A 25,080-nucleotide genomic window follows, 5' to 3' on the forward strand; every position below is an offset into this window, starting at 1 on the left:
TTGAATGAATTATTTTTTAAAATTGTTTTTAAATGATGATACAAAAAATAAATTGCTTCGATTATCATTTTGTATCACATCGAAGGAGGAATGGCTTCTTCCCAAACATTATCATTGTAGAATTGAGAAACTCAAAATCCTTATATATGAATCTGACGATGAACAAGTATTGCCGTTCACTGTTCCGTCTTCGTATGACCAAATTCAAGAAAAAGGGCGATCTGCTAAACTATACATATTGCATTTCTAAATCAATTTTGGTCACGTCTCAACAAACATCACCATTATTGTTTTCAACACGATCAGCCATCCTTGTCTTTCATAATCATTATCCTCTCATGCTTCTTCCATACCCCACATAAATTGATCCGGACGTTTTTATCTAACAAGAAAACGAATGTCATAAAGTCATACCACAATCATGGGCACGTTTGAAAATATTTTTATTTAAAATACTTGAAAATACTTTTGATGAAAATGTTTTTGGAATCAATCCTTAGTAAAAATGCAAGTGAATTCAAAAAAAAAATTTCTCTAAATATGCTTTCATTCATTTTAAAAGTAATTTCAAACAAGCTCTGCAATGCTTACTATAAAGCCAAATGCCCATCCTTTCTAGACGAGAGGACTCTAACTAGGGAAATTTCCTGGATAGGAACTATAGAACCACGGGAGATAATTGCTCACTCGTTGTTTTTACATACCAACTTGGATACATAGATGGGAACAAAACTTAGGAACACTTATACTAAGTCCTTATTTATGTGAGGACATGACATCATTTCATTGTGCATACACAATATAGAATTAAAATCGTTCATTCTTTTTATGATTATCAAAGATCGTCTATAGAAAAGTTCATTTATTTTGAAGACTGTTTACCTATCTATATTTGTCGGATAGTTCGACAATTATAGTAACAAATAATATACTTATGATGAACCATCAATTTATTATATTTATATGAATTGACTAAATGTTTTCAGAATCGAATGAATAATGCTATAGATGATCTTTAGACGATAATAAAGAGAATAAATTTCAATTATAACGCATATACAGTAAAATTGTAACACATCATGTGAAAAAGAATATTTCTTACTTGTAAAAGAGCTAAATAGTGTCTATATACACATAATTTTTGTCACTTTTTGTAGCCTTTCTGTCAATTTTGCTATTTTATATTTAGCTTTGTCACCTATGTTTGTCCTTGTCCGGAAAATTGTGCTGCTTTCAACATATGCAGAAATAATTTTCTATGGGCATATCCATTTTGCATGCATCCAAATTATTCTTCAAAAACCTTGTTCTCTTACTTTTGTATACCTCAACCCTTTGATCTTTCACGCACTCCAGCTAATGATCCCAGTTCATCACTCGTATTTTTTCCTCTATAAATATTCCTGTACATTCCCTAATGTTTTCATAAACTAATACTCCTCATCAACATCAGATCCTTATCATTGTTCTCCTTTAGATTACTAATTTTGGAGAGAGAGAGAGAGAGAGAGAGAGAGAGAGAGAGAGACAAACATTTGAGATGAAGATCATTAAGACTTCGATCCTAGCACTTTTCTTTCTTCTTCCTTTTGTAGTGGCTGACCTTAGGGTTAATTTCTATACTGCTACCTGCCCCCGAGCTGAATCAATCATACGTCAACTTGTGCAGAAACGGTTTGCAACTGATTCATCTATCACTGGGGCCTTGCTTCGCATGCATTTCCATGACTGCTTTGTTCGGGTAAGCTACATTCTTACATTGAAACACATTTTTCTATTGTTAATATGTACTTCTACTTCGAGAAATTATTTTTCTTCTTAATTTAGGTGATATTTTATTAATTAACAGTCAGGATCAAAATGTAAGTGTAATACAATTTTTATTATGTGTTCGAATGTAGATTGATACTCGATATCAGTCAATATCTCGTTTCATCAACAATTAACCAATGCACTTTTATACATATTGCAGGGTTGTGATGCATCCATACTTATAGATTCAACCAAAAATAAGTCATCTGAAAAATCGGCAGGGCCAAACTTGACTGTACGAGGATACGAGCTTATTGACGAGATCAAGAAAAGCCTAGAGGCTGCATGCCCTTCAACTGTATCCTGTGCTGATATTGTAACCCTAGCAACCCGGGATTCAGTGGTTCTTGCAGGAGGGCCAAACTATGCTGCTCCAACAGGACGCCGTGACGGGCTCGTATCAAACCCTGACGACGTTAACTTGCCTGGTCCATCATTTTCAGTATCTCAGGCATTGCGATCTTTCACTGTCAAAGGGATGACCCTAAATGACATGGTGACCCTATTGGGTGCACACACGGTTGGTTTTGCCCACTGTAATTTTTTCCAAGATAGGCTTTCAAATTTTCAAGGGTCAGGATCTCCTGATCCGTCAATGGATCCAGCTTTGGTTTCAAAGTTGAGCACACTTTGTGCAGCTAGTAACAACCCCACTACATTTTTGGACCAAAACACATCTTCCACTTTTGATAACCAGTTCTACAACCAGATTCTTTTTAAAAGAGGTGTGTTGCAGATTGACCAAGAGCTTGCTTCGGATACATCTACGGCTGGTATTGTTTCTGGATTTGCATCAAACGGCGTGAGGTTCAGTCAGAGCTTTGCAACTGCTATGTTAAAGATGGGGAGTCTCCATGTTCTGGTTGGAAATGCGGGTGAAATTAGGAAAAACTGTAGGGCTTTTAATCCTGCCAAGTCAAAGAACTAAATTATGTTAAGAGGGCTCTAATTAATTGTTAATTAGTTTCAGTATTCTTTGCTGTGGAGAATCTGAAGAAATAAGTCTTACTAAGTCGTTGTGCATGGTGTTAGAAAATCTGAATTTCATTGAATGAATAATAAAGTTACACCATTGTTGTTTATATACAACTCTTCACTCTCTCACATAACTCTAACCTTCTAACTAACTTGCCACCTATTACAACAAACTCAACAAATTAACCAACTCTAAGTTTTATCACTAACTATGTAACAACCCGTCTCGGAATTTACAGAGCAAAAATGGTATTTTTGTATTTTTACTAAATTTGGGGATATTTTTCCTTTAAAAATGGTTTATAGGTCTTAAATGGTGTGCCCAAGGATGGCCCACCCCTGATTTGTCCCCCGGTTCCTTTCCTCTTTTCTTTCTTTCTCTGATTTTTTATAACTCTCTCTCTCCGCTCTTCTCTTCCTGTAACCTCATCTTTCTCTCCCTCCTCTTCTTCTCTCTTTCTTTCTCTCGTGTGACCCCCGGACCTCTCTCTCCCTCTGTGATCTCTCCCTCTTTCTCAAGTTTGTCACTCACATAAGCAATAACCCCAAACCAACACCACTGGACATATGAACCTCGGGAAAACTCAAGCAAACCTTCATGACTGTTCATCACTTCTCTGACATGTTTCGTGTTTTTTTTACGTTGGTAAGCTTCTAGAAACCCTTGGCTTGTGTTTTAGGGTTAGATCGAAGGTTGTTTTAAGTGGTGTGTATGTGTGAATCGCAGAAAATGGCTCGGAGTAGTTTTTCCAAATTTTCCAGCGAGCACCATCCCTTCCGAGGAAATTTCCGGCCAAACCACGGCGAGTTGGCTGATGTGCAAAGTATCAATCTCTTCTGCGAGGTATCAATCTCTTCATCTCGCTGAGTACTACAACTTTCCTTTTTGAATCACCCAATTTTGTTGAGTATCGAAGAAGTTATGGGCGTTTTAAGTTTGCCCAGAAACCGGCCAAAACCTTGGCTTGAAAATGGGTCAAACCGACCCATTAACCTAAGGCCCAACCCAATTTCCCAAGCCCAAGTCTGAAATCCAAACTCAGGCCTTTGGGCCGGATCACTAAGCCCAAACCCTTGAAAACCCAACCCAGTTTCCTTTTATTAAATTTTTGTTTATTTTTATTTTCAAAACCAAAACCCTTTTAGTTGGACCGGGCTTTCAAGCACAATACCCTTTAAACCCTAAACCCTATTGGACCCAAACCTTTTAGGCCCAACCCGGTCCAACCCAAAACCCTTGCCCTCGTATCCGTTGACTTTGACCCGATCTAACTTTGACCTAGTCAACGTTCAGCGTTGACTTTGACTTTGACCGGTCAACGTTGATTTTGACTTAGACCATTGCCTTGTGATAGGAATTCGGATAGTACATCACGTGTTTTTATGTAAATGATGAAAAATTTTATTTTTTAAGTTATTAATTTTTTAACACACATATCCTACCATTTATATAGTAACACATGATGTACTATTCCGTGTAACGTTCACACTGAAAAATCTCTCTAGAAAAACCAGCAAACCTGTGCAAAGAAATGCAAATTTTCTCTTTCCTCATGCTCTAGCCTCTAGCCCTTATAAAAATAAAAAAAATAAAAAAAGAAAAAAAAAAGCTTTCATTTCTTTATGCTTTGGGTTTTAAAAGAAAATAATGTATTCGTGCTTGTTTTGAGCATTGAAAATTTGAAAGGCCATAGATTTTTGTTCTTTGTGTTCTTCAAAATTAGGTGTTATTTTTATTTTTTTTTATAGAAGAAGGGCCTCAACTTATTTTCCCGCACAGGCCCTTCAAATCAACGGACCGGCCTTATTGACCAACCGAGCCCTATGCAAAAAAAGTGTCTTCGACGTACAAATTTCATAATAAGTGTTGTTCAATTTTTTAATATTCATTTGAATATCATCAATAATCGATCTTAAGTCGTCTCATTCATATTGCAAATCAAATTCTCAAGTTTCAAAACCGAAAATCAAATTTCTAATTGAAGTCTCAAACATGTGAGTTCTGGCTTAAAATAAATGTGAGTTGGCTAAGAAAGATGACGGAAAGGTGTCAAGCAAAAGGAGGAAGAAAGAACCTTCAAGGTGCCACCATTTCGTCTCAGAAAAAAAATGGTTCAAGTTGCGTAAACACGCTTTCTTTCAGAATTCATTTGTTCTAGTGTGCAACAAAAATATCCAAATAAATCTTATGAGTACAATAAAATTATCCAAATTTGAGACTATATCATCCAAGCGTTTAGGTCAAGACGTATATTGGGCTTTTTCCTTTTTAGCTTCCAGGGCTGTTGGACTAACATGACCTAGAGGGCCATCATTGAAAACTAATTTGAGCCTAATTCCTTTCTCCCCCACAACCCCCACCGGGTTATAGCAAAATTATCTTTCTAAATGAACAATACATAGGCAACCAAAGTAGGTTTAATTACTTCATGAAAAAAGGTTTGCCCTTCTAAATGAACAATGCAAAACCAAGTGGGCAAATATGTTTTGATATTTTTCATCTTTAACAGTCACTTTTATCTTTCTTTTTGTCATCACCCGTTTTGCGTACTCTTAGTGAAGTAGGCAGCACGCAGCAATGCCAACTCAATTACCTATACCATGTTAGCTAATTTATGCCTAACTGGTTCATCAAAACATGTTTGCCTATACAATGGGAGATGATCTCACAATCAGCACACTATTCTAGCAAAAAAAGAAAAGAAAAAGTTCAAAATCATCATCATTTCCGATCTCAATTGTTAAAGTAATCAACTTTAATATGTTATCGATATTTGATCTTTATTTCGTTAATATTGATTATTATAGTGACAATATTTGATTTTAATGAGTAACAATTAAAAATTAATTTCTCACTATTGACAGTGCGACTACTAAAGCTACAGTACTTGGAACGATAAAGGTACCCACAAGCACAGTGAAGATTCCTCGTGCTGTTACTGAAATTGGCAGTTTTCCATTTCTAGCTAAATTCCGAGAGCCGAGAAAACCTTGTAAACTTGACAGAAATGGAACCCTGCCAAACTCCCAATCCCATGCAACATAATTATTTAATAAACTTACTTGTAGGCTTCAGTTTTTCTTTCTTCTTTCTCATTAATTTCTTTATATAGTGTAGAAAACACCGTTTATCCTTTTTTTTTTTTTTTTTTTTTTTTATTTTATTTTGGGATAAATTCTACGGCTAAGATTGTAGAAAAGGTATTCCAAGAGACAACGACCACTACCAGCATCTGGTTCTGCTTTTAGGGCACATCCTTTGAGTTTTTCCAGTTTTGCATGCTCACCGTTGAATGAACTGAATATTAGACAAAGTGAACGTGTGTATTTGTACCAAACTATCAAAACTAGGCGCTTTCGGTCCCAGTTTAATAAAGTTTTTGCGATATATTCGGTTTACACACATTTGATAAAAATTCTTCCTCAAAAGACCCATCCAAAGTTTATCCAAAAAAAAAAAAAATCCATCCAAATATATTAAAAATTAGGGTTTTGGATTTGAGCTTTCAGTGTAATATTTTGCATTCGAAATGACAAATTGAGCGTAATGACATAAAATTAGGGTAATTTAACTGCAGTTACAAGAAAAATCAACAGTGTTTGTGGCACAAAATGGGGTGGGGCTATATTCGTGGCCTTAATTTGTTGATTTTTTTGGTAGTGTGCCAAAGCTCCAGCATCACCAACCCTTAAGGTTAATATGTGCCTCAACATAAACAGCAATAACCTTTCCCTTTAAAAATGTTAGTCATGTGACCTTAGAAGACAAATCATGTTTTGAGTTTTTCATATTGTAGGTGGAAGTCTTGTGTTTAAAGACGTCAAAATCTTGAGGCTATCAATATGTGTCAATTGGTTTTATGTTAGATACTCACATCATAACATGTTATATCATTGCCAAAAAATTTTTGTTAGTATGTCCAATAGTCTCACATACTTCTACGTTAGCTAATAAAAATTATGCATAAGTATAGACATAAAAACACCATACATGAAGAGGCGTGATAAGACATCTCATGTTGAAGATAGAAATCTTGCTTGGAAGGCTTAAAAGATCTTTTGGGTTGGACACCTTCATTTTAATAGATATCTTCTTTTATTATTATTTTTTTTTTTTGTCAAACATTTTAATAGATATCTCATGTAACACAAAAAAATATGCATCCCTACATCGTTAGTTTGTCGAACTAGTTATCAAATCCAGTAAATTAAATTAGTAACGTCCAAAATTTTTAATTAATTATATTCATGTTTTCAAAGAAGACACTTTCTCATAAACTAAAATTTTTGCGACAAGTCATATAAGAAGTTCTAGTGTTCCTAGTTGAAGTAGATATTTTATTTTTTATTTATAAAGCTATATATGGAAAAGGGAATCAAACGTCAGCCTTCGAGTGACCAAAATACTAACTGAAGTACAAATTCATAATTGATTAAAGTAGAAAGTGTATGACCATTTGGGGTTCTAACTTCTTCTTTCTACTTTAGTAGAGTAATAAATAAAACTCTAAACTCGAAATACACGTGATCGATCTTATATTACACCAAAAAATTTAGTTATACATTTTCTTCCAATTTGATTGATATATATGAAAAGATGTTCTCGTGTTCCTTGATGAATCCTAATTTTTATATATACGAGCAATAAAGAAAAAAAAAATCAAACTTGAGACATTGAGTCCAGTAGTACTCTTAACCAACTAGCTTACAACGACCTTTGCTGGTTAAAGCAAGAGCTGGATGACCATTTAGACATTAAATTTTTTTTCTTCTTTTAGTAGAATAATTAATAGAACTCCGAACTCGGAATACACGTGATGTCACGTTATGCTGAATATTTCAGTTATATCTATAACATCATCGCTATAGTACTTCTTTTATTTAACTTCCTCCTAAGCATTTATACTATTGTTAAGGAAAAAGTGCTTCATATCTACTATTAAAAAGATATGAATAAAAATTTGTGCATAATGGTATCAATATCATCATGTGTATTTCAATGTTCAACTAAATGTCGAACTAAGCCACTTGGATTATCCTAGCGGTGAGGGTGTGTGATAATTGATGGGAGTAGGTTAGATTCAGGATTTCACTGTAACAAATGAAAAAAAATATCGAACTATGCCGCTCAAACAATTTTCTTTCTTTCTATCATCATAATTAAGTGATAGTCTATCCTAAGTTAATCTAAATTATGATGCGCAGACAAACATGGATGTATCTATATTGGTACTACAAATATGCTCTCTTTACACACTCGAATTTGAATTTCTGCTCATAATCCGTATGACATTAAAGTAAAATATGGTCCTTTCAAAAGATTACAAATAAAGAATTCAAACTTAAGTGCAAAATGAGACGTCTGATACTCCTCGTATATAATCTTTAATTCGATGATATAACTATGTAAGTTGCAGTAATGCACGCAGAAAGTAACTGTAAGTGTTTCATGATGAGTAGCTACTTTTTGTTTTGTTTTCTTATCAAATATTATTTACGCCTTTCTTCCTTTCTGAAAAACTAGCTAGATCCCCAAGCATTGTATATCAAACACGTTCTCAGAAAACAGCTAGATCCCCAAAATATCATGCCTTTCTTCCTTTCAAAAATAATATTAACTGATCCCTTTCTTTGTACAATTATCATTGTTAGTAGTTTATGTTTTGGCAAACAATATCGTGTGTAGCTCTTGGTTTTTTAAAGTTACAAACTAGTCAAATACATGCATCTTACACTTAATCAAGAAACATATAATGATAAAAGGCAGTGACATCAAACTAAAAATAATGATTAAAGCAGCCTCCCTTATTGTATATCAGGAAATCTAGAAATAAAGGGATATCAGGAAGTGTGAAATTTAAAATGGACAGCACCATAATATTCATACATTGCAGCAATAAACCTTAGTCATGAAGCAACCACCATATAACCTGCAGAGTGCAGAGTGCATGCAGATCCTGGAAAACAAAAAGTTAGAAAAACGCATAAAAGCCAGCACAGACACAAAACCGCGTCTGAAAAACAGAGTCGGTTCATGTTTTGTTCTCAAAACCCTAATATTATATTGCAACAAAGATAAACCAAAAGTGCTCGATTTTTAAGCCAACCTTTACGGCCTCATACCCTCCTCTCGTTTAATGTAAAATAAATAAAAAGATTTAAACTCTGCTAGGTTTGTCTAACGTCACAGAATAAATTATTGCCACCGTTTTTTGACCATCCATTTGGCCTGTTCCTCCCTCTCATCCTATTTTCTTTAATGGCTTCTTCTTCTACAGCTTTCCAGCTTGCGTTGCTTCCCTTCTCAGTCACATGCACTTGCTCCTGCTCTCTCAGACCTTAGTTTTCTTGTCCATCTTTCAAACTGCACACCTCTCACAATCATCATCCCTTTTGTTTTACTAATTTGACCTTTTCTTTTGGCTATTTTCCCATGCAAACCTTGTTCGTATATAGTACGTATACAATACAATGGCATATTATTTCTACATAGACTTTTACTCTCTCTTCTATATTTATCGAGCTAATGAATTGTTGATGCACAAATCAGTAAGACTTTGAAACAACGTAAAGTGTCAAGTTTATGGCCTTTTCAAGGTTGTTTCGATCACCTAGTGAAGATACTATGTAAGGAGATAAAAATGGGGAAGCAAACACAAGATGTACGTAATTCACCCTAAGTTAGGCTATGTCCACGAGGGTATAGGAGTTCTCATTAATATTGAAGAGTTTACACAACATATAGTTCTAACATAATCATCATTAGTGAGTCCTAATGATAAGTTTAAGTACAATAACAACATTCGGGATTAATTGTAGGAGAAAGGTCTTCTTTTATAGTTGAGAAGAGTCTCTGGCTTCCGCTGCGGTTGATGTAAGACTCTATGAGCTTTATTCTAATGTTGACACATGTACTGTTATGACCGGCATCCTGGTTGGAGAAAAACTCTTGTACTTCAATAAAGGTACCTCTACACGAATTCTTCAATAGGTCTTTAAAAGTATGAAGTTAAGCAATGCTTGTTAATTTCGAGATTGGTCAAGTTTGATACTCACACGAATTTTCTTTTAAACTTCTCCTAATAAATGATGAATTTTTCCTTTCACTATTTCGAATCACTTATCATTTCTTTGATTGAATATTTATTTAGCCTGGGTATTATGTTTTATTCATCTTTATTCACTATACATTCCCTAACATTATTATTGCTATCGTGATAATGTTATCATTGACTAGGAATTGAAGCTTTTATACTGCACAGTGCTCTTTACATATTGTATGCAACAGCAATAATAAAATCTTATCTCAATAAGCGATGTTGACTATGAATTATAAAATGACAATATGCTTGGTTTTGCACTCAGTCTTCCGTTAGCTCCTCGTAGTCTGTGTATTTTCTTAAATTCTCTTTCAAGTCTTCCTAGAACTTCCTATACCTTTTTTGCCTTAAGCTTCTGTCTCATAATTGCTTCTTCTAACCAAAACATTTATAGGTCTTCAATTCACATGTCCAAACCACCTTAACTATTTTTCTCTCATCTTATCTTCAATTACGGTATCCCTTACTTTACATCGGATATCCTCGTTCTTAATCTTGTCATTTCTCATGTGCCTACACATCCAACGAAGCGTTCTCATCTCTACTATGCTCATATTTTGCACGTTTGATGCTTGACCGCCAACATTCCATGCCATAGAGCATTGCGGGCCTTATTGCCATCCTATAAAAAGATTTCATTGAGTTTTAGTAACGTACGTTTGCCGCACAACACACCTAATGCACTATTACACTTCATTCATCCAACTTGTATTCTATAGTCGAGATCTCCATCCAATTCTCTCTTATTTTTCAACATAGACCCAAAATAATGAAAGGGCTCACTCTTTTGTATTTCATGACCTTCAATCCTCACCTCTATCTCATTTTGACCCACATTTCCACTGAACTTGCATTCCATATACTTTGTCTTTAACCTACTTAAGCGAAGACCTTTAGATACCAACCTTTCCCACCAAAGGTTAAGCTTCGCATTTACTCCCTCCTATGTTTCATCTATCAACATTATATCATCTGCGAAAAACATACACCAAGAAATATCATCTTGAATATATCTCGTTAACTCATCTATTACCAATACAAAAAGGTAAAGACTTAAAGTTGAGCCTTGGTGCAACCTATGATTAACTTTCAGTTTGTCCTTCATGAGTTCTTACTACAGTCCTTGCTCCATATCCTTTATTAATTACTTAGATATATGTTACACATACTTCTTTCTTCTCTAGAATCCTCCAAAGAATTTCTCTTGGGACCTTAACATACACTTTTTTCAAATCTATAAACACCATTTGCAAAGCCTTTTGCATATCTCTGCATCGTTCCATTGATCTCCATAAAGAGATAGATTGTCTCTATAGTCGAACACCCTAGCATGAACCTGAATTGATTATTTGAGACCCGTGTCTCTTACCTCAATTTGTGCTCAATCACTCTCTTAAAGCTTCATTATATGACTAATTAACTTAATACCCCTATAGTTCACACAACTATTTTATGTAATGAACAGTAGAACTATAACCATAAACCATGTCTCTTTGTCTTTGTGGGAAACGTATCAGTGAATATTTCTACTATCTTGGATGATTATTATTATCAACATCAATACAATTCAAGAAGGAATATGCTAGGGAGATCTTTTTTTAGATCATATTTTTTAAAATTATATTATGTGACAATTGATAGTTGGATATCATCATTAATCATATAAAGAAGAAATTCAACCATCAATCGTAATGTCACGTGATCTACAAATATGGTCTAATTAAAAGGTGGTCTCGAGAGCATCAACCCTACAAGAACAAGGGGAAATACTCACAATTATATGGGACTACTATTTTATTGATTTCCATTGTTTCTTAAGAACGTCAAATTTACTGTTCAATGCATAAACCTTTCATCAATGCGCGTGCTCTATGGCAACTCTTGATTGATAAATGATGGAAGCTGAACATAAGGCAAAATCCTTCGCCACCTCAAGTAGGAGTACCGAATATCAAGACCAATCGAGGGGCTCTAATACAAGATAAAAATCAACGAGCCACATATACTAGAAGAGTGCTATCATTGTCACAAATTTAAGCACATTTCGGTAGAACCATCTTCAACCGATGATAAAGAAATATTGACGGTATAAATTTCACATAAACAAATAAAACCTTTGTGGAGCTGAGTGGAAGGATGTAAAAGCTTTGTACTTTCTTTTGGTGAATTGGATGCATGCATATACGACGAAGAGGCCATCCCATTGAAATATAACATTCAGAGATCAATGGAGAAGAGTTGATTGATAGATATAATGTATAGCTGAGATTATGCCACTTCTCAAAAGATTAGAGAGTTAGTTAGAGTTTGTAGAATGTGCACTGTTGAGGTTCTTGTATAAATACTCGTTGTAATAACTTTCCCGTTGAGAAAAGTAATACAAAAAGCACTTCAGCTTCTCTTTGCTTTTTCTCGACTTCTCAATCTTCTTCTTCCTCTGAGTTCTTGCTTTCTCCTTCTTGATTTACATTGATCACGTTGTTCTCTTTAAAGAATTTTGAAAGGTTGCCTCCGTTTTGGGGTCGGTGAACAATTTGATGAAGGCTTGTATTGTATCTATTTAGCTCGATCCTCAATGAATGTGTGCAACTAGTGGAGGAGTTCGTGTCTAACTCCCAAGTTTGTGTTTATCAGACTTAGGGTTTCTTGCAAAAGATCATTTTCTATTGTAATTGGAGTTCTCTATTTAGAAAAGTTGGGATACGAGATGTGAGTGGTTAAGTCTATTTTTCTTATATTTTCCTCTCTTTTTACAGTACCAGACGATCAAGGTCGACCCTTTTGAGCGTATCTAAATTTTGGTTGAACTACTCAAATCATATAAGTAATCCTAGGGTTATTATATATTTGTGTCATATTTACAAGTGATATTCTACATTATTCTATATATTAAGAGGAATCAAAGAATTTGCACGTGAGACGATATTTGTGTTACATTTATAGTACAATGACTATTTTTAAGTGTCAATAATTAAGATCTTTTTTAAATTAAAAAAAATTATAAAATTTCATGTTTTGCTAATGTAAATTTAATTAAATTTCAAATACAGAACTAAATGTGTACCTAGAATCGTCAATCCAATTGAGCCATGATAGGTGCAAATGAGGCGGTGAGTCGTGGTGATAATGGTAGTGGTCATGGGCATGTAGTGGTGGTGATGGTGCATATAAATGGTTGTTTTTTTTAAGCTCTCACTTTCATATAATTTTAGAAATGACAACTAGTTTGATGAAATTTAAAACTCGGATTTATGCTCCAAATTTCTTTTGTTCACATAAAATTTCTAAATTTTTTATGTTTATATATCCAAACAAAGGATTTGATTTATGTCATTTTAGAAATCATGTTTTCTTCAAATTCCAAGATTATTTTCCTCACCCAAATTAAGGTTGCTTACATTTGTAATTTACTTCATTTTCTATTATATCTCTCGCACACCCTTCATCTCTCCTTCTTCAGTAACGCACTGCCAACTTCCATCACATGCCCCCGCATGTTTGATACTCTAGTTTCGTATTAAAAAAATTGTGAAGGGTAATAATGTAATTTCCTTTATGGTAATATAATCAATCAAATGCTCTTTCAGCCCTATATATCCCCTCAAACGTCCCTGAAGCGGTTTACTATGTATTCATATGTACTTCATGTTTCTCTTTGTAACTTTTTTTAGTTTTCCCATTCAACCTAGGTTTCAGCAGCTTCAAAGACCAAGACCTAACGGAATATATGGAAGATCATCATCAACATCAAGGCCAAGACCCTGACGGTAGTAGTCCAAGCAACGGCTCGACCGAGAGAAGCCCTGAGCCGGTGAGGTCAAGATGGATACCGAAGCCAGAGCAAATCCTAATTCTGGAGTCAATTTTCAACAGTGGAATGGTGAATCCTCCCAAAGAAGAAACTGTGAGAATAAGGAAACTGCTTGAGAAGTTTGGCTCTGTTGGGGATGCCAACGTTTTCTACTGGTTCCAAAACCGCCGGTCGAGATCTCGCCGCCGACAACGGCAGTTGCAGGCAAGCCTTGAACAAAGGACCAATAATAATATAAACAGTAATCCAATGACTTCTCTTTCTCATCACCAATTGCGTGGTGAAATTCAGTACGGAATAAGCTGCAGTGTTCCTGCTGCTGCTCCTCCCTTGGCTTTCGGAGCTTCTCCTAATAATTTCCTTATGGGTTCTTCATCTTCTTCGTCTTGTGGCCATCATCTGATAACAGATCATGATGTTCATCATAGTACTGCTTGCGTTGATGATCAGTTCTTTCCAGTTTCTAGTCAAATGGGGTTTCCGGAAATCGAGCAGAGCTCCGGTGTAACGTCTGCGTTAGGAGGAGGCCCTTCTGATACCTCAAATTTCCACTTCCAGTCTGGTAATTGCATGGACCGTTTCACTAATTTTTATACTTTGTTTGTACAGCTATATATTCGCACTCTTTTATATAATTACATTCTCTCATCTGAGCTCAAATTAAATCAGTTTTTCATTTCTTCAGTACGTTTAATTTGTTATATCAGTTTCCTAAAGCAATTGTTTTCAATTTGATTGAGTAATATTACACTGTTGAAGTTCCATAGATTCACAATTAGTATGAGAACGACGGAGTATATAATTCGGTAGCAGCTTTTTGTTGATGTGACAGTTATTGTGTTTGAATTGTATGAAAGTTGTAGATTTCCCTAAATCCATGTAATTCCTTTTTGTGGCAGTCTTTTCCACTCGGTTTCAGATTGCTTTTAAGAAAATTTTGCAATGAAAAAGTGTAACCTTTTTAGGTAGTTGAAATGGATTCAAAAGAAAAAAGAAAAAAAGAGTATACCCCATATACATTAATTATTGTTTGACAATAATATCGATTTCAATTATAATAACAATCTGCAAAACTTCATTGTTAATTCATGAAGGATATTCGTTAAGTTTCGTAATACTTAAATGTAAGGAAAAATATTCTCTGCTTTTGTTTGCCCTAAGATTCTGTGATCTTTTTCTTGTACAAAAGCCTTTTTGTGTTCTTTTGGACCTTGACACTATGAAACCTGAAGAACATCTGCATTAGTTTAATGAATCATCCTCAAGGATTTAATACTGATAAACTCAAGTGCTAATCGAATCAAGAGTCTAATGTCTTTTTCAATTATGTATTTGTTAATGTGAGCCCTTTATTCCTTGAACACGGGTTGAAAGCTCCGGCAAGATTTTCTCCAATAACCTTTAATTTGTTTTTGAATAATCCTAGCTCTTGTATGAGTTCTTGACCCATCAATGAATATCATATCTCTCTCAAAACTCAAATTAAGAAGCTTAGCTATTACGTGAAGTACTGAATCCATGAAGGGTCCATTGATTTATTTTCAGGTCTCATCACAGTGTTTATTAATGGATTTCCAACAGAAATTCCCAAAGGGCCACTTGACATGAAAGCCGTGTTTGGACAAGATGTGCTATTGGTTCACTCCTCTGGACTCCCACTTCCAATCAATGAATTTGGTTTCTTGGCACACAGCTTGGAGTCTGGTGAAAGCTATTTCCTGGTATAATACTCTCTCTCTCTCTCTCGTGATTCATAAATAAATTTACATTGTTATATATACTGCTGATTAAGTCGCCAAATGTTTTGTTAATGCAGGTTTCAAGACCAAGTTAAGTAAATTTAAGCTGCACCTACAATATGGGAGCTTCCTACATGTTTCTTCTTCATCTTGCCTTCTTTTCTGGTTTCGTTATCGTCTTCACTTTCCCCCCACCCCCACAGTGTGATTATTAGAAAAATATATCTATATATTAGCTACCATGCATGATAGTTTATGGTCAATCAAATTATATCCTATTTCTCTTCTTTCTTTCTTCATTGTATTACTGAAATTGACCTCATCAGCATTGCACAACATAATTTAGGGACTTCGTATATGAAACAGCAGCATGTTAGCTTGCATATTTTTTTAGAACAATATGGATATTAGATTGGAATGCTGTGTTTTTTATATTAAAATCTTGTCGTGGATATAATTTAAACTCATAATATCTTTCAACAAAGATGGTTTGCCTATATATATGTGGCTTAAATGTGGAACTTAAGGTGACAATACACAATATGTTTTTCTCCACTTGTGAATATGAAATCTAGGTTTAACTCAAAGATTGTGAGTTTGATTCATGATTATTATGTTTGGCTCGTTGTGTGGCTTAATCAAATCTTCTTCGTCCCCAATTTCCCTCTCTGTATAGAATAAAGAAATGTGACATTTAGGACCATTACTCGGCCAAATACTCTAGCTAAGGCCTTGTTTAGAATTTTGGTTCACATTGAAATATTGTTTAACTTCAAACTTAAGCAGTAAAAAGTGTTTGATAAAATAAACATCTAATTATTCTAAAAGCAATGGAATCTGACAACAGCTTTTAAAAGCCACATCTAAGTTGTTTTTGAAAGCTTTTTCATAAGAAAACCGTAGCCTTTAATGAAGTTTCAATTCTCTTAACCCTCATTGGTTTTTAACTTTTTAGAAATGAAATCTACTTAATCACCCCACCCCAAACCACAACCGTCTGTGCACAACCCCACTCAACAGCCTCCATCTTCCACCACCCGCCACCACTTTCAACTGCCACCACTTCCTACCACCTTCATCCCAACCAACCCCTCACCACCATGATCAGTCCTCTGCCATCACCATTGTTGCCACCACAACCGATATTTGCCACCACCACCACTTGTATCACTCCAACCAAACCCCATCACCAACCAATGTTCTAAAATAGCTTGACGGTAATCGGGCGGTAGCTTTTGATAGGTTATTGGCCTTATTATATTGTATTCTTTGTTTTGGCTTTGATATATGGTGGTTGCGGCAACAATGATGTTGCCAGCTGTTTAAGTAAACCTATCGACCGCAAGAGCTAGGAAGACCCACATAATCCCGATGATAATATGATAAAGGCTAGCAGAGGATGTCTTATGATTTGGAAGAGCATCAACTCCTTGATTACCTCCCTTATAACTGTGAAAAGATCGAAAATGTATTTGGGAACTCTAATGCAAGCACTTCCTCTACTTCACCCTCAAGTGGGAAAGCACCAACTGAAGAAAGCTAAGAAATCAAGAACCAAAAGCAAAATCAACTTTCAACCAATAAAATTTCAATCTCGAGCTAAAGCTAATTCAATAGCTTTAATTATTGCTATTACCTATGGCACAACAAAATTCGATATAAAATAGAGTAAACAGTTAGCTTTTCACTAATCTAAGAATTCAAGTAACAAGTTTAATATTGAAATTACTGATTAAAAATCGAATAACTTGAATTAGAAGAATGTCATTCTAGCCAGTGTTTAAAATATCGGTATGGGTGGAAATATCGATATGCAAATTTGTGAAATTATTGACAGATATATCAAATATCGATATCGATATCAATTGCTTTCGATGGAAATGATGAAAACTTAAAATGAAACTTTAGGGATTGTCAAACATTGGTTTGAACGAAATATAAAAGTTTTTCCGATGTGTTAGAAATATCAACGATATCTGTTGATTTTAGCTTAAATTTAAGAGTTTCTCCGATATGAGGTGAAGTTTAGACTTCAACCCCCTTTCCATATCTTTCTCTGATTTTTTGAATATTTTCATAGAAATATCAACCATATTGAAGAAATTTTAAACATTAATTATAGCTCATTCTAACTATTAAATTGTCAACAATCAACAATAGCACAACTAGGTATGTACAAACAAGGCACGGTGTTTAGTGTAACGTGTATCCACTTCTTTCAGCCAAATATGTTTTCAGAGGTTCGTCGGTGGGTGAATATGAGATTCTTCAGATCTCTTATCAAGAAAAAATACGCAACTTTTATTTCTTCTGCAGCAGCTTGCCTTCAGTTTCTTTAGGAATCCCTTACTTATCAAGAAAAAATAAAAATTAAGTTCCAAACTTTACTCTTTTAAACTAGAGTTAAAGTATAATGACCAATTCTAAACTTTACTCACTCATAAAAAATACTAACTAAATTTGATTTTTTTTTTTTTTTTTTTTTTTGGGTCTGACTCTCACACTCATGATGGTACACTACTAATCACTTAAGGTTATAATATGTGTATTTGGTCATTAATTAATATTATATCCTTAATGTTTTATTGTGATATTGTAAATTTAGATCATATATTTTAAACAAGGTTTCACCTAATTAACATGTGTTGAAGTTTTTTGTGTTTTTTGTTTGGGAAATGTTATTGGCACTCCAAAAATCTCATTCTACACTCCTCAAAAGTGTATTTTTCTTTCCTAATATAGAAAGTTTGGAATGTAGAATAAGATTTTTGGAATACTAATAACAATTCCCTTTTGTTTTTGGTAACTAAAGAAACAAAAGGGTTAGGCGAGTCGAACTATATTCAAAAGGTTTGGCAGTACTACAATATGTTAACAACTTAAAATTATGTGGGAAAAGACACTTTTTCATATAGATATTTTCCTCATTACTTGCCAAGACACAAATAAGCAACTTCCTTCTTAGTGTTTCCCAATCGTTGGGTTGAATGTATAGAAAAATATGGCTTAATTTTCTAAGAATTCTAGGTAAGTATATACAAAAGTATGGCTTAATATGGTTCTTCCTGTTGACCGCTCTTGTTTAGGTACACATATATAACCATTACTCCTACCTCATCGTTTATCTTCGTTCTAAATCTTTTGGAATCTCTCAAATTTTCATTTTTTGGGCAACCTCCAATTTTCTTCTCGACCCGAACAAAAATAAGTGGGGAAAATATTGAACATAGAAGTTGATGAAACTGCATGGCCAGTAGTACGTGCTGGATTCCTCTTCTTGAATAAAAACCCTAGAAAAGAATAAGCAACTTGGCATCCACACCGACCAATATAACCAATCCAAAACAGACGGATGTTCGGTACGGAATAAAATACTGTGTGATGTCAAAATTTATAACTTTTATTGGCTGGCATCTCCTTTGAAATTGCTTGTTTAACTTTCGTTAGATTCTATGGTTCTATAGATGCCACAATAGAAAATTACTGTGCTTAAATTTTAATATACATTGTTAGCAAGGTTATTGATCTTCTTGTACTTGACCAACGAACAGCCAGTCAACCCTTTTGGGAATCCAATGTTGAAAGTTTCAATGAAAGGGGGGGTGCCATCTTACATCTATTTTTACTTCATACAACCTTTGTTAATTTATGTTTATTGATATTCATCAATTTATTCGATTTAACGACCGTAAATTAATGGAAGGTTGAAATCTATTTTTAATGAATTAAAGAAAAATCTTGTTAACAAAGTTTGTCAATATCCTTGTTAAGTGGAGATGTTGGTTTTGTAAAACTATCCTTAAAAAGGTGGTCATGCGGTTGCTCATGTGACAATTTAATGAGGATATTGACCATTTTTTACGGAATAACCAAAATGATTTACGATAAACAAACTTAGTTACTTAAAGACCACTTGTATCGATTTTTATTTTCAAGAACCAAATTGAGGAGTTATGTCCATCTTATAGACTATTTTGGCTAAAAGGGGTTGGTTTGACAAAAGTAGCATGAAAAAGGTAGTCATGTGGTTACTCCATGACAATTTAATAATGATGTTGACACATTTTTCGGAATGAGCAAAATGATTTATAGTGGATAAACTCAAAGACCACTTCTACGATTTTCAATCGTAGAGACCAAAATAAGTAGTTATGATAATCTCAAAAATCATTTTAGATAAAACACCTAATTCGACTGCATTTTCATAAAGTTACAACATAGAAGGAGATTTGAAGATCTTGCATACAATTAAACAAGATATTCAAGTTCATTGGCATATTTTATCTATCAAAAAGGCTATTTTGACACATTATGCATCAAAATCCTAACCATGCGCTAAATCGCATCTTTCGAGAAGCTAACATGGCATCAATTGATTCAACTACGGTAGGGCGCAACGATAATCAGACTTTGTATATTTGGTGATTCTTTCGGACATTCTTTTTAAATGTATAATGGGTGATGTTAATGTCCTCCTATATCATCTTTATCGATAAATCATATCATCCTTGTTAAGTTCTTGAGCTTATGCAAAAGCTTACCCAGTCCAAGTAAGCCAGCACTTGAAGATTCAACTCCTCTTTCATCTTCCTCATAAGCTCACCAGTACGCAATGAAGTAATCTTATGACACGGAACCTGAACTTGGCGTACTCAGATTCATCAAAACTTGTGATAAAGACTTCTCATAAACCCTAAACCTGTAGAGAGATCCTCTCTGGATCTCTTCCACCAAGACCACCAAATCAAATGATCTGGACCCTTGAAATTTGATCAAAAACTAAAATTATTATAACTTTTAAAATGAGCCCCTGTTTTTAACCGTTGAATCAAATTTTAAAGATCTGAATCACTTGATCTGATGACCTTGGTAGAAGAGATCCAGAGAGGATCTCTTTCTCCTAAAATACCCACCCCATAATGTCCTAAACACAAAAACTAGGGCCTGAAACAAGGGGCACGGATCAGAAAGGAATGAAAGCCCAGGTCTAAACAGTTAAATTACATGTAGAAAAATGGGTACCAATGGACCTATCGCACTTGGGCCCCAAACTGTCCAAATTGATGCTATTCCAATACCATTATCGTGACCTCGAAATGCAAAGTAACAAAATTTCAAAAATAACTTTCTTACAAACAAAAATTAAAAGAATTATTCCCTTTATTGGACTAAGGTCTAAGTTCGAGTCAAGCTGCCAAAAGTCTATTGATGGACGATCTGTAAAAATTAAAAACCATGATAAGACCTTCTATGTAAGTTCCCAAAAAAGTTTACGGTATGCCCTGACCTTGAAATGGAATAGCCTCTCATTCCCTAGACTTTTTGTAACAAAAATATAAAATAAAAAAGGAAAAGAATGTCTTCATATTGTCGCCCTAATCATGGTGAAAGGCTAGCACATATCAAGTGAACTATAATCAGAAACAGGCATTACTCTCTAAATTTTGGCTGAATTAGAGTTTTAGTCCTTAAATTAAAAATTTATGAGTTAGACTCATCATAATAAGGAGCAGTGGTCCTCTTGGGAAACACTGCTAGAATGTATATACAAAGTAAAGAGTTTAATACTAAGAGAAAAAAATGTTTAAAAAGGGAACAAGGGACAAAAATTTTAACATGATTACTCAAAATGATCATTGCTACAGATTGTGATAAGTTTATAAACCAATACTTAGAATTTTTTTATTTCAACATCAAAAAGCTCCCGACTAAAGTTTTCGACTAAAATTTAGAGTCAATGCTCTAGTTTTTTTCTAATCTAAAAGGAAACAAATTTATACTCTATAAGAACTGGACATGAGTGTGCCAATTCTCCAATGAAAAGAAATGTCAAATGTACCAAATAAAAGCAACCGCAATTGACATGACCATTCCCCTCCTTCACCCCTACTAGCTCTCACTGCATATATGATTAGCACCATTGTCCTGCCGACAACATTGTCATTCACAGTTATTTGGTATCCTTTGATAAAAGCTCATGCAAAGATCCGTAGACCCTACTGGAAATTCTTTCCTTGTTTCCATGTGTCTAAGACCCTACTTGAATTTATCAATTACCCAAAAAGTTACGTTGCGTGACCATGTAACACTTCATGATATATCGACCTCATATTATGACTACAATCAAATTACATCACATGTATTTTTTTAGTCGAATATATTGCATGTATTTTACTGTTCATATGCCCTGAAGTATAGAGAGGAATGTCTTGAAATGATTCACTTCAATGAGCTGTTCTAATTATTTGACCAATTTTAGACCAGAATATTCCTATATTCAATCATTTATACACCTTACAGGGTAAGTCAATCACAATGTTATAATCTGGGTGAATTGGTAACACTATATTAGCATACTAAATTGTGTTACAACTTACAAGCACACAATAATTTTTCAAAGATTGCACCCAATAACACATCCCTAATACGGTTAAATAGCACTAATACCATAGTGACGGAGTATTGCCAAAGGCAAAAATGTTCAAAATGATCCACTTAAATACCCAATTTATAACCAGCATTCACATAATATTAACACGATTAACAAAGGCAAAAAGTCAGTACACTTTCGTTTGTACTAAGCCATTAGCATTTCCACTCATAACTTATAAGAACTGGTATGTGCTACGAATTGGCTCAATACCATATCAATTTTGCATCAATACCATATCAATAATCTACATCGATAATCAAAGTGCTATTTAAATGGGGGCATTTTACACATTTTATCTCTGTTAATAGAGAAAAATTTGTGTCAGGCTCGACTGGTCACTGGTTGTGCTAAATGGCACTGCTACCGACTCAAAACTTGTCATTTGTTTTTACTTATTTGGTTTAACTAATGGCAAGTTTTCAGTGGATGGTAGTGCCACTCAGCACAATCCAGTGGCAAGTCGAGCCCCACATAAGTTTTTGTCTTGTTAATGGAGTCAATTCTAGTGATAGGCAATGATTATTGCAGGTGGGTAACTGCGGTTATTTATTCCTAACATTTTAGACTCTTACTCGTATAACTGTTTATCCGTTGAGTAATTGTCTAAACAGGTGGGCACATACCCCCAACCATCTATAAACGGTTAACCGTACACATAACCACATACCTATTTAATCGAATCGTAACCACATACTTGTTTACCTGTTTTTTTATTTTTATTTTTTAACAAGTTGTTAAATTAAAAAGAAATTTTGTCATAATTTTTCTTTTACTGACAATTGAACACCGTTATATGTACAATGTACAATTTAACATGCATTTCTCTATTCAAATTCTTTAAGTCCTCATACCATTCTAGAAAGTGAAATAAGAGTTTACAGACAATATTTATAGCTATTATCAATGAAGGTAATATAATATATTTTCCAAGAATTGATCGGGTTACTAACAAAAGACCTCTCATTACTTGAGCAAGTAAATTCAAATTTCAAAATAGTATTTCTTTTTATAAACTAAAGCATATTCGATAGAAAATTCATGCATTTTCAACATACTTTTCCCCTACACCCAAGCAAGTCTTCAATTATAATATCTAGACTATTATTAATTAAAATAAATTAAATTCCATATGATTACAAAATAAAGCTTCTAAAAACTCTGAGGTAATCCTTATCTTGAATACTAGATGATTCAAAACTCCAAAATATCCAAAACTAAACTTTCAAACACTCTAATATTATGGCAACATTCATTACAAAATCTAGTTGACTCGTTGTCGCTTTGAGTCTCCATCTTATCAAGTACCGCAAACAACCACACAAAAACCAAAAATATAAGCACTGTACTATATTTGTTCATTATACATGCATATATTGCATCAGTAGCCAATAATTACGTTACGCAAAATGAACCAATTATTTCGTATAAATACAAACTAATTGATTTCCTATAACATACATGCCCTATGTTAATGTTGATTGGATACTGATACATGCATGGACGGAGCCACTATGGGCGGATGCCCCGACTCTTTTTCTTTTTTATTTTTAAATTGTACAGTTTTGCATCCTAATGATCAGTACTAATTAAACTACAATTAAAATTGGTAGACAATTAAAATAATTTTACCATTTTGGATCCACAGTAACCCACGTGATGACAATTAAATTAATAATTAATTTACTTACTTGTAACATTAGCACTAACTTTTCTAGTTGCTTTTGTCACCGTTGAAATAATATTTTCAGCTATGAAATTTCTGAAGAATCAATTCAGAAATAGGATGGGAGATGGATAAATGATAACATGGTTATTTTTATAAAGAGAGAAATATGTGATGATATTGATAATAATGTTGTCATGCAACGCTTCCAAAACATGAAAACGCGTCGAGAGATATTGTAATATATTGTATGTAAAACTTCATAAGTTAATATATAAGTGTCTGTTTTTTAAGTAAATTCTTAAGCCTTTTAATTGTGGTTTTGTTATTTGAGAATGCTGTTGTTCATACAAATTTATGGCTTCATCGCTGAATGTACACTAGAACTATGGAGGCAATCTTTGATTTTCTCAGCATCAATCACCAACCTTTATAACCTACGTGGTGAGAAAAATGTAGATGCTGCTAGTGTGCTAAGAGAAAGCATATTTCTTAACAAGATTTTTTGCAATAGAAAAAGGCAAATCTACAATGTAATGGAATATTGTTTTTGTTTTCCTCCATCTATCCTAACCCAAAACAATCAGCAGCACAATTTAAAAGAACAGAAAAGAAAGGGAAAAACATGGCGTGAGAAGCCATGGAGTTGGATGGACAAGCAGAGGCCCTTCACCAAAATAGAAATTGTCTTTTGCAAATTGGAGTCTCAAGGGACATGGATAGCTCAGGAGATATCTCTCTCACAAACGAAGCAACGGTTAAATGTTTACCTTGTTTGTACCTGCGGCCAATATCCATAATCATCTATTTATATTTCACAAGTAAACGGTTATACTGATAATACTGTATTTATTTAAACGGTTATCCATAATCGTAGCCATCAAGTATAAAAGAGCGAATAATCGTGGTTACCCAAACCCTCGGATATTTTGACCATCTTAGTCAATGCCATGTCAATATAACATCAGACTATCTCCAATTGAAAGGGTTAAAGGTCAAAAAGCAAAACAAATGGCCTAATTTGCCTAAAACTCATCTTCAACCGATAGATGAGCTATAATTTTATAGAGCCTACCATGCATTATTTAGCCAAAACGATACCAGGTTGGCAAAACGTTGCCCTTCTCTTAGCCCTTTGTTTAGACTCAACTCCTCAATTGCAATAATTGATTCAAATTAAATGGGTACATTTAAAAACATCTAACAGTAGTTTAATTAAATTAACCAATAAATTTAAAATATAAACTTAAAATTAATAAATTATTGAGGGGATTACGTTTAGTCCATTCGGTTAAATATGATATATATGAGTATAACCTGACACTGTTCATTTAAAAATAATTGTTTCCATGGCGATAATTATGCACCTGAGCTAAACATATAATTCTAAACAGGACTATGCTTAGCCCTTTCTATTAGAGATGGTTAGTACTATTTCCTCAAACATGTATCGTAGGAAAGAGACTTCAATGACCTTGTGTCAAAGACTATCTCCATGGCCTTCTACCCTACAATGCTACGATGCTGGTGAACTCATTCCACCCAAT

At 34.1% G+C, this 25,080-nt stretch overlaps 2 protein-coding genes and 1 long non-coding RNA gene across 3 annotated transcripts; all 3 read left to right on the forward strand.

Annotated features, from left to right (window-relative positions):
• The first annotated feature begins 1,474 nt into the window (after positions 1-1,474).
• LOC103944346 (peroxidase 57) lies at positions 1,475-2,894 on the forward strand. Its single transcript, XM_009354785.3, has 2 exons — positions 1,475-1,741; positions 1,973-2,894. The coding sequence occupies exons 1-2, from the start codon at positions 1,541-1,543 to the stop codon at positions 2,738-2,740; spliced, it is 969 nt and encodes a 322-aa protein (XP_009353060.2). The 5' UTR covers positions 1,475-1,540; the 3' UTR covers positions 2,741-2,894.
• A 300-nt stretch (positions 2,895-3,194) lies between these two features.
• LOC125473569 lies at positions 3,195-5,865 on the forward strand. The gene is made up of 3 exons (XR_007255422.1): positions 3,195-3,433; positions 3,515-3,611; positions 5,653-5,865. It is a non-coding gene; the product is annotated as an uncharacterized LOC125473569 (long non-coding RNA).
• A 7,642-nt stretch (positions 5,866-13,507) lies between these two features.
• Positions 13,508-15,877, forward strand: LOC103944345 (WUSCHEL-related homeobox 11-like). Its single transcript, XM_018646735.2, has 3 exons — positions 13,508-14,260; positions 15,244-15,419; positions 15,515-15,877. The coding sequence occupies exons 1-3, from the start codon at positions 13,615-13,617 to the stop codon at positions 15,530-15,532; spliced, it is 840 nt and encodes a 279-aa protein (XP_018502251.2). The 5' UTR covers positions 13,508-13,614; the 3' UTR covers positions 15,533-15,877.
• The last annotated feature ends 9,203 nt before the right edge of the window (positions 15,878-25,080 follow it).

Source organism: the organism of the source record quoted next, unplaced genomic scaffold, assembly GCF_019419815.1.
Source record: "Pyrus x bretschneideri cultivar Hongxiangsu unplaced genomic scaffold, Pyrus_bretschneideri_v1 Contig9, whole genome shotgun sequence".
NCBI lineage: Eukaryota > Viridiplantae > Streptophyta > Magnoliopsida > Rosales > Rosaceae > Pyrus > Pyrus x bretschneideri.

What these genes read in the sequence shown, in the direction of transcription:
- LOC103944346 (XM_009354785.3), top strand. Translation starts at nt 1,541, where the DNA reads ATGAAGATCATTAAGACTTCGATCCTAGCACTTTTCTTTCTTCTTCCT. An exon ending in TCCATGACTGCTTTGTTCGG is followed by an intron (nt 1,742 to 1,972) that starts GTAAGCTACATT and finishes TACATATTGCAG; the next exon opens with GGTTGTGATGCATCCATACT.
- LOC103944345 (XM_018646735.2), top strand. Translation starts at nt 13,615, where the DNA reads ATGGAAGATCATCATCAACATCAAGGCCAAGACCCTGACGGTAGTAGT. An exon ending in AAATTTCCACTTCCAGTCTG is followed by an intron (nt 14,261 to 15,243) that starts GTAATTGCATGG and finishes ATTTATTTTCAG; the next exon opens with GTCTCATCACAGTGTTTATT.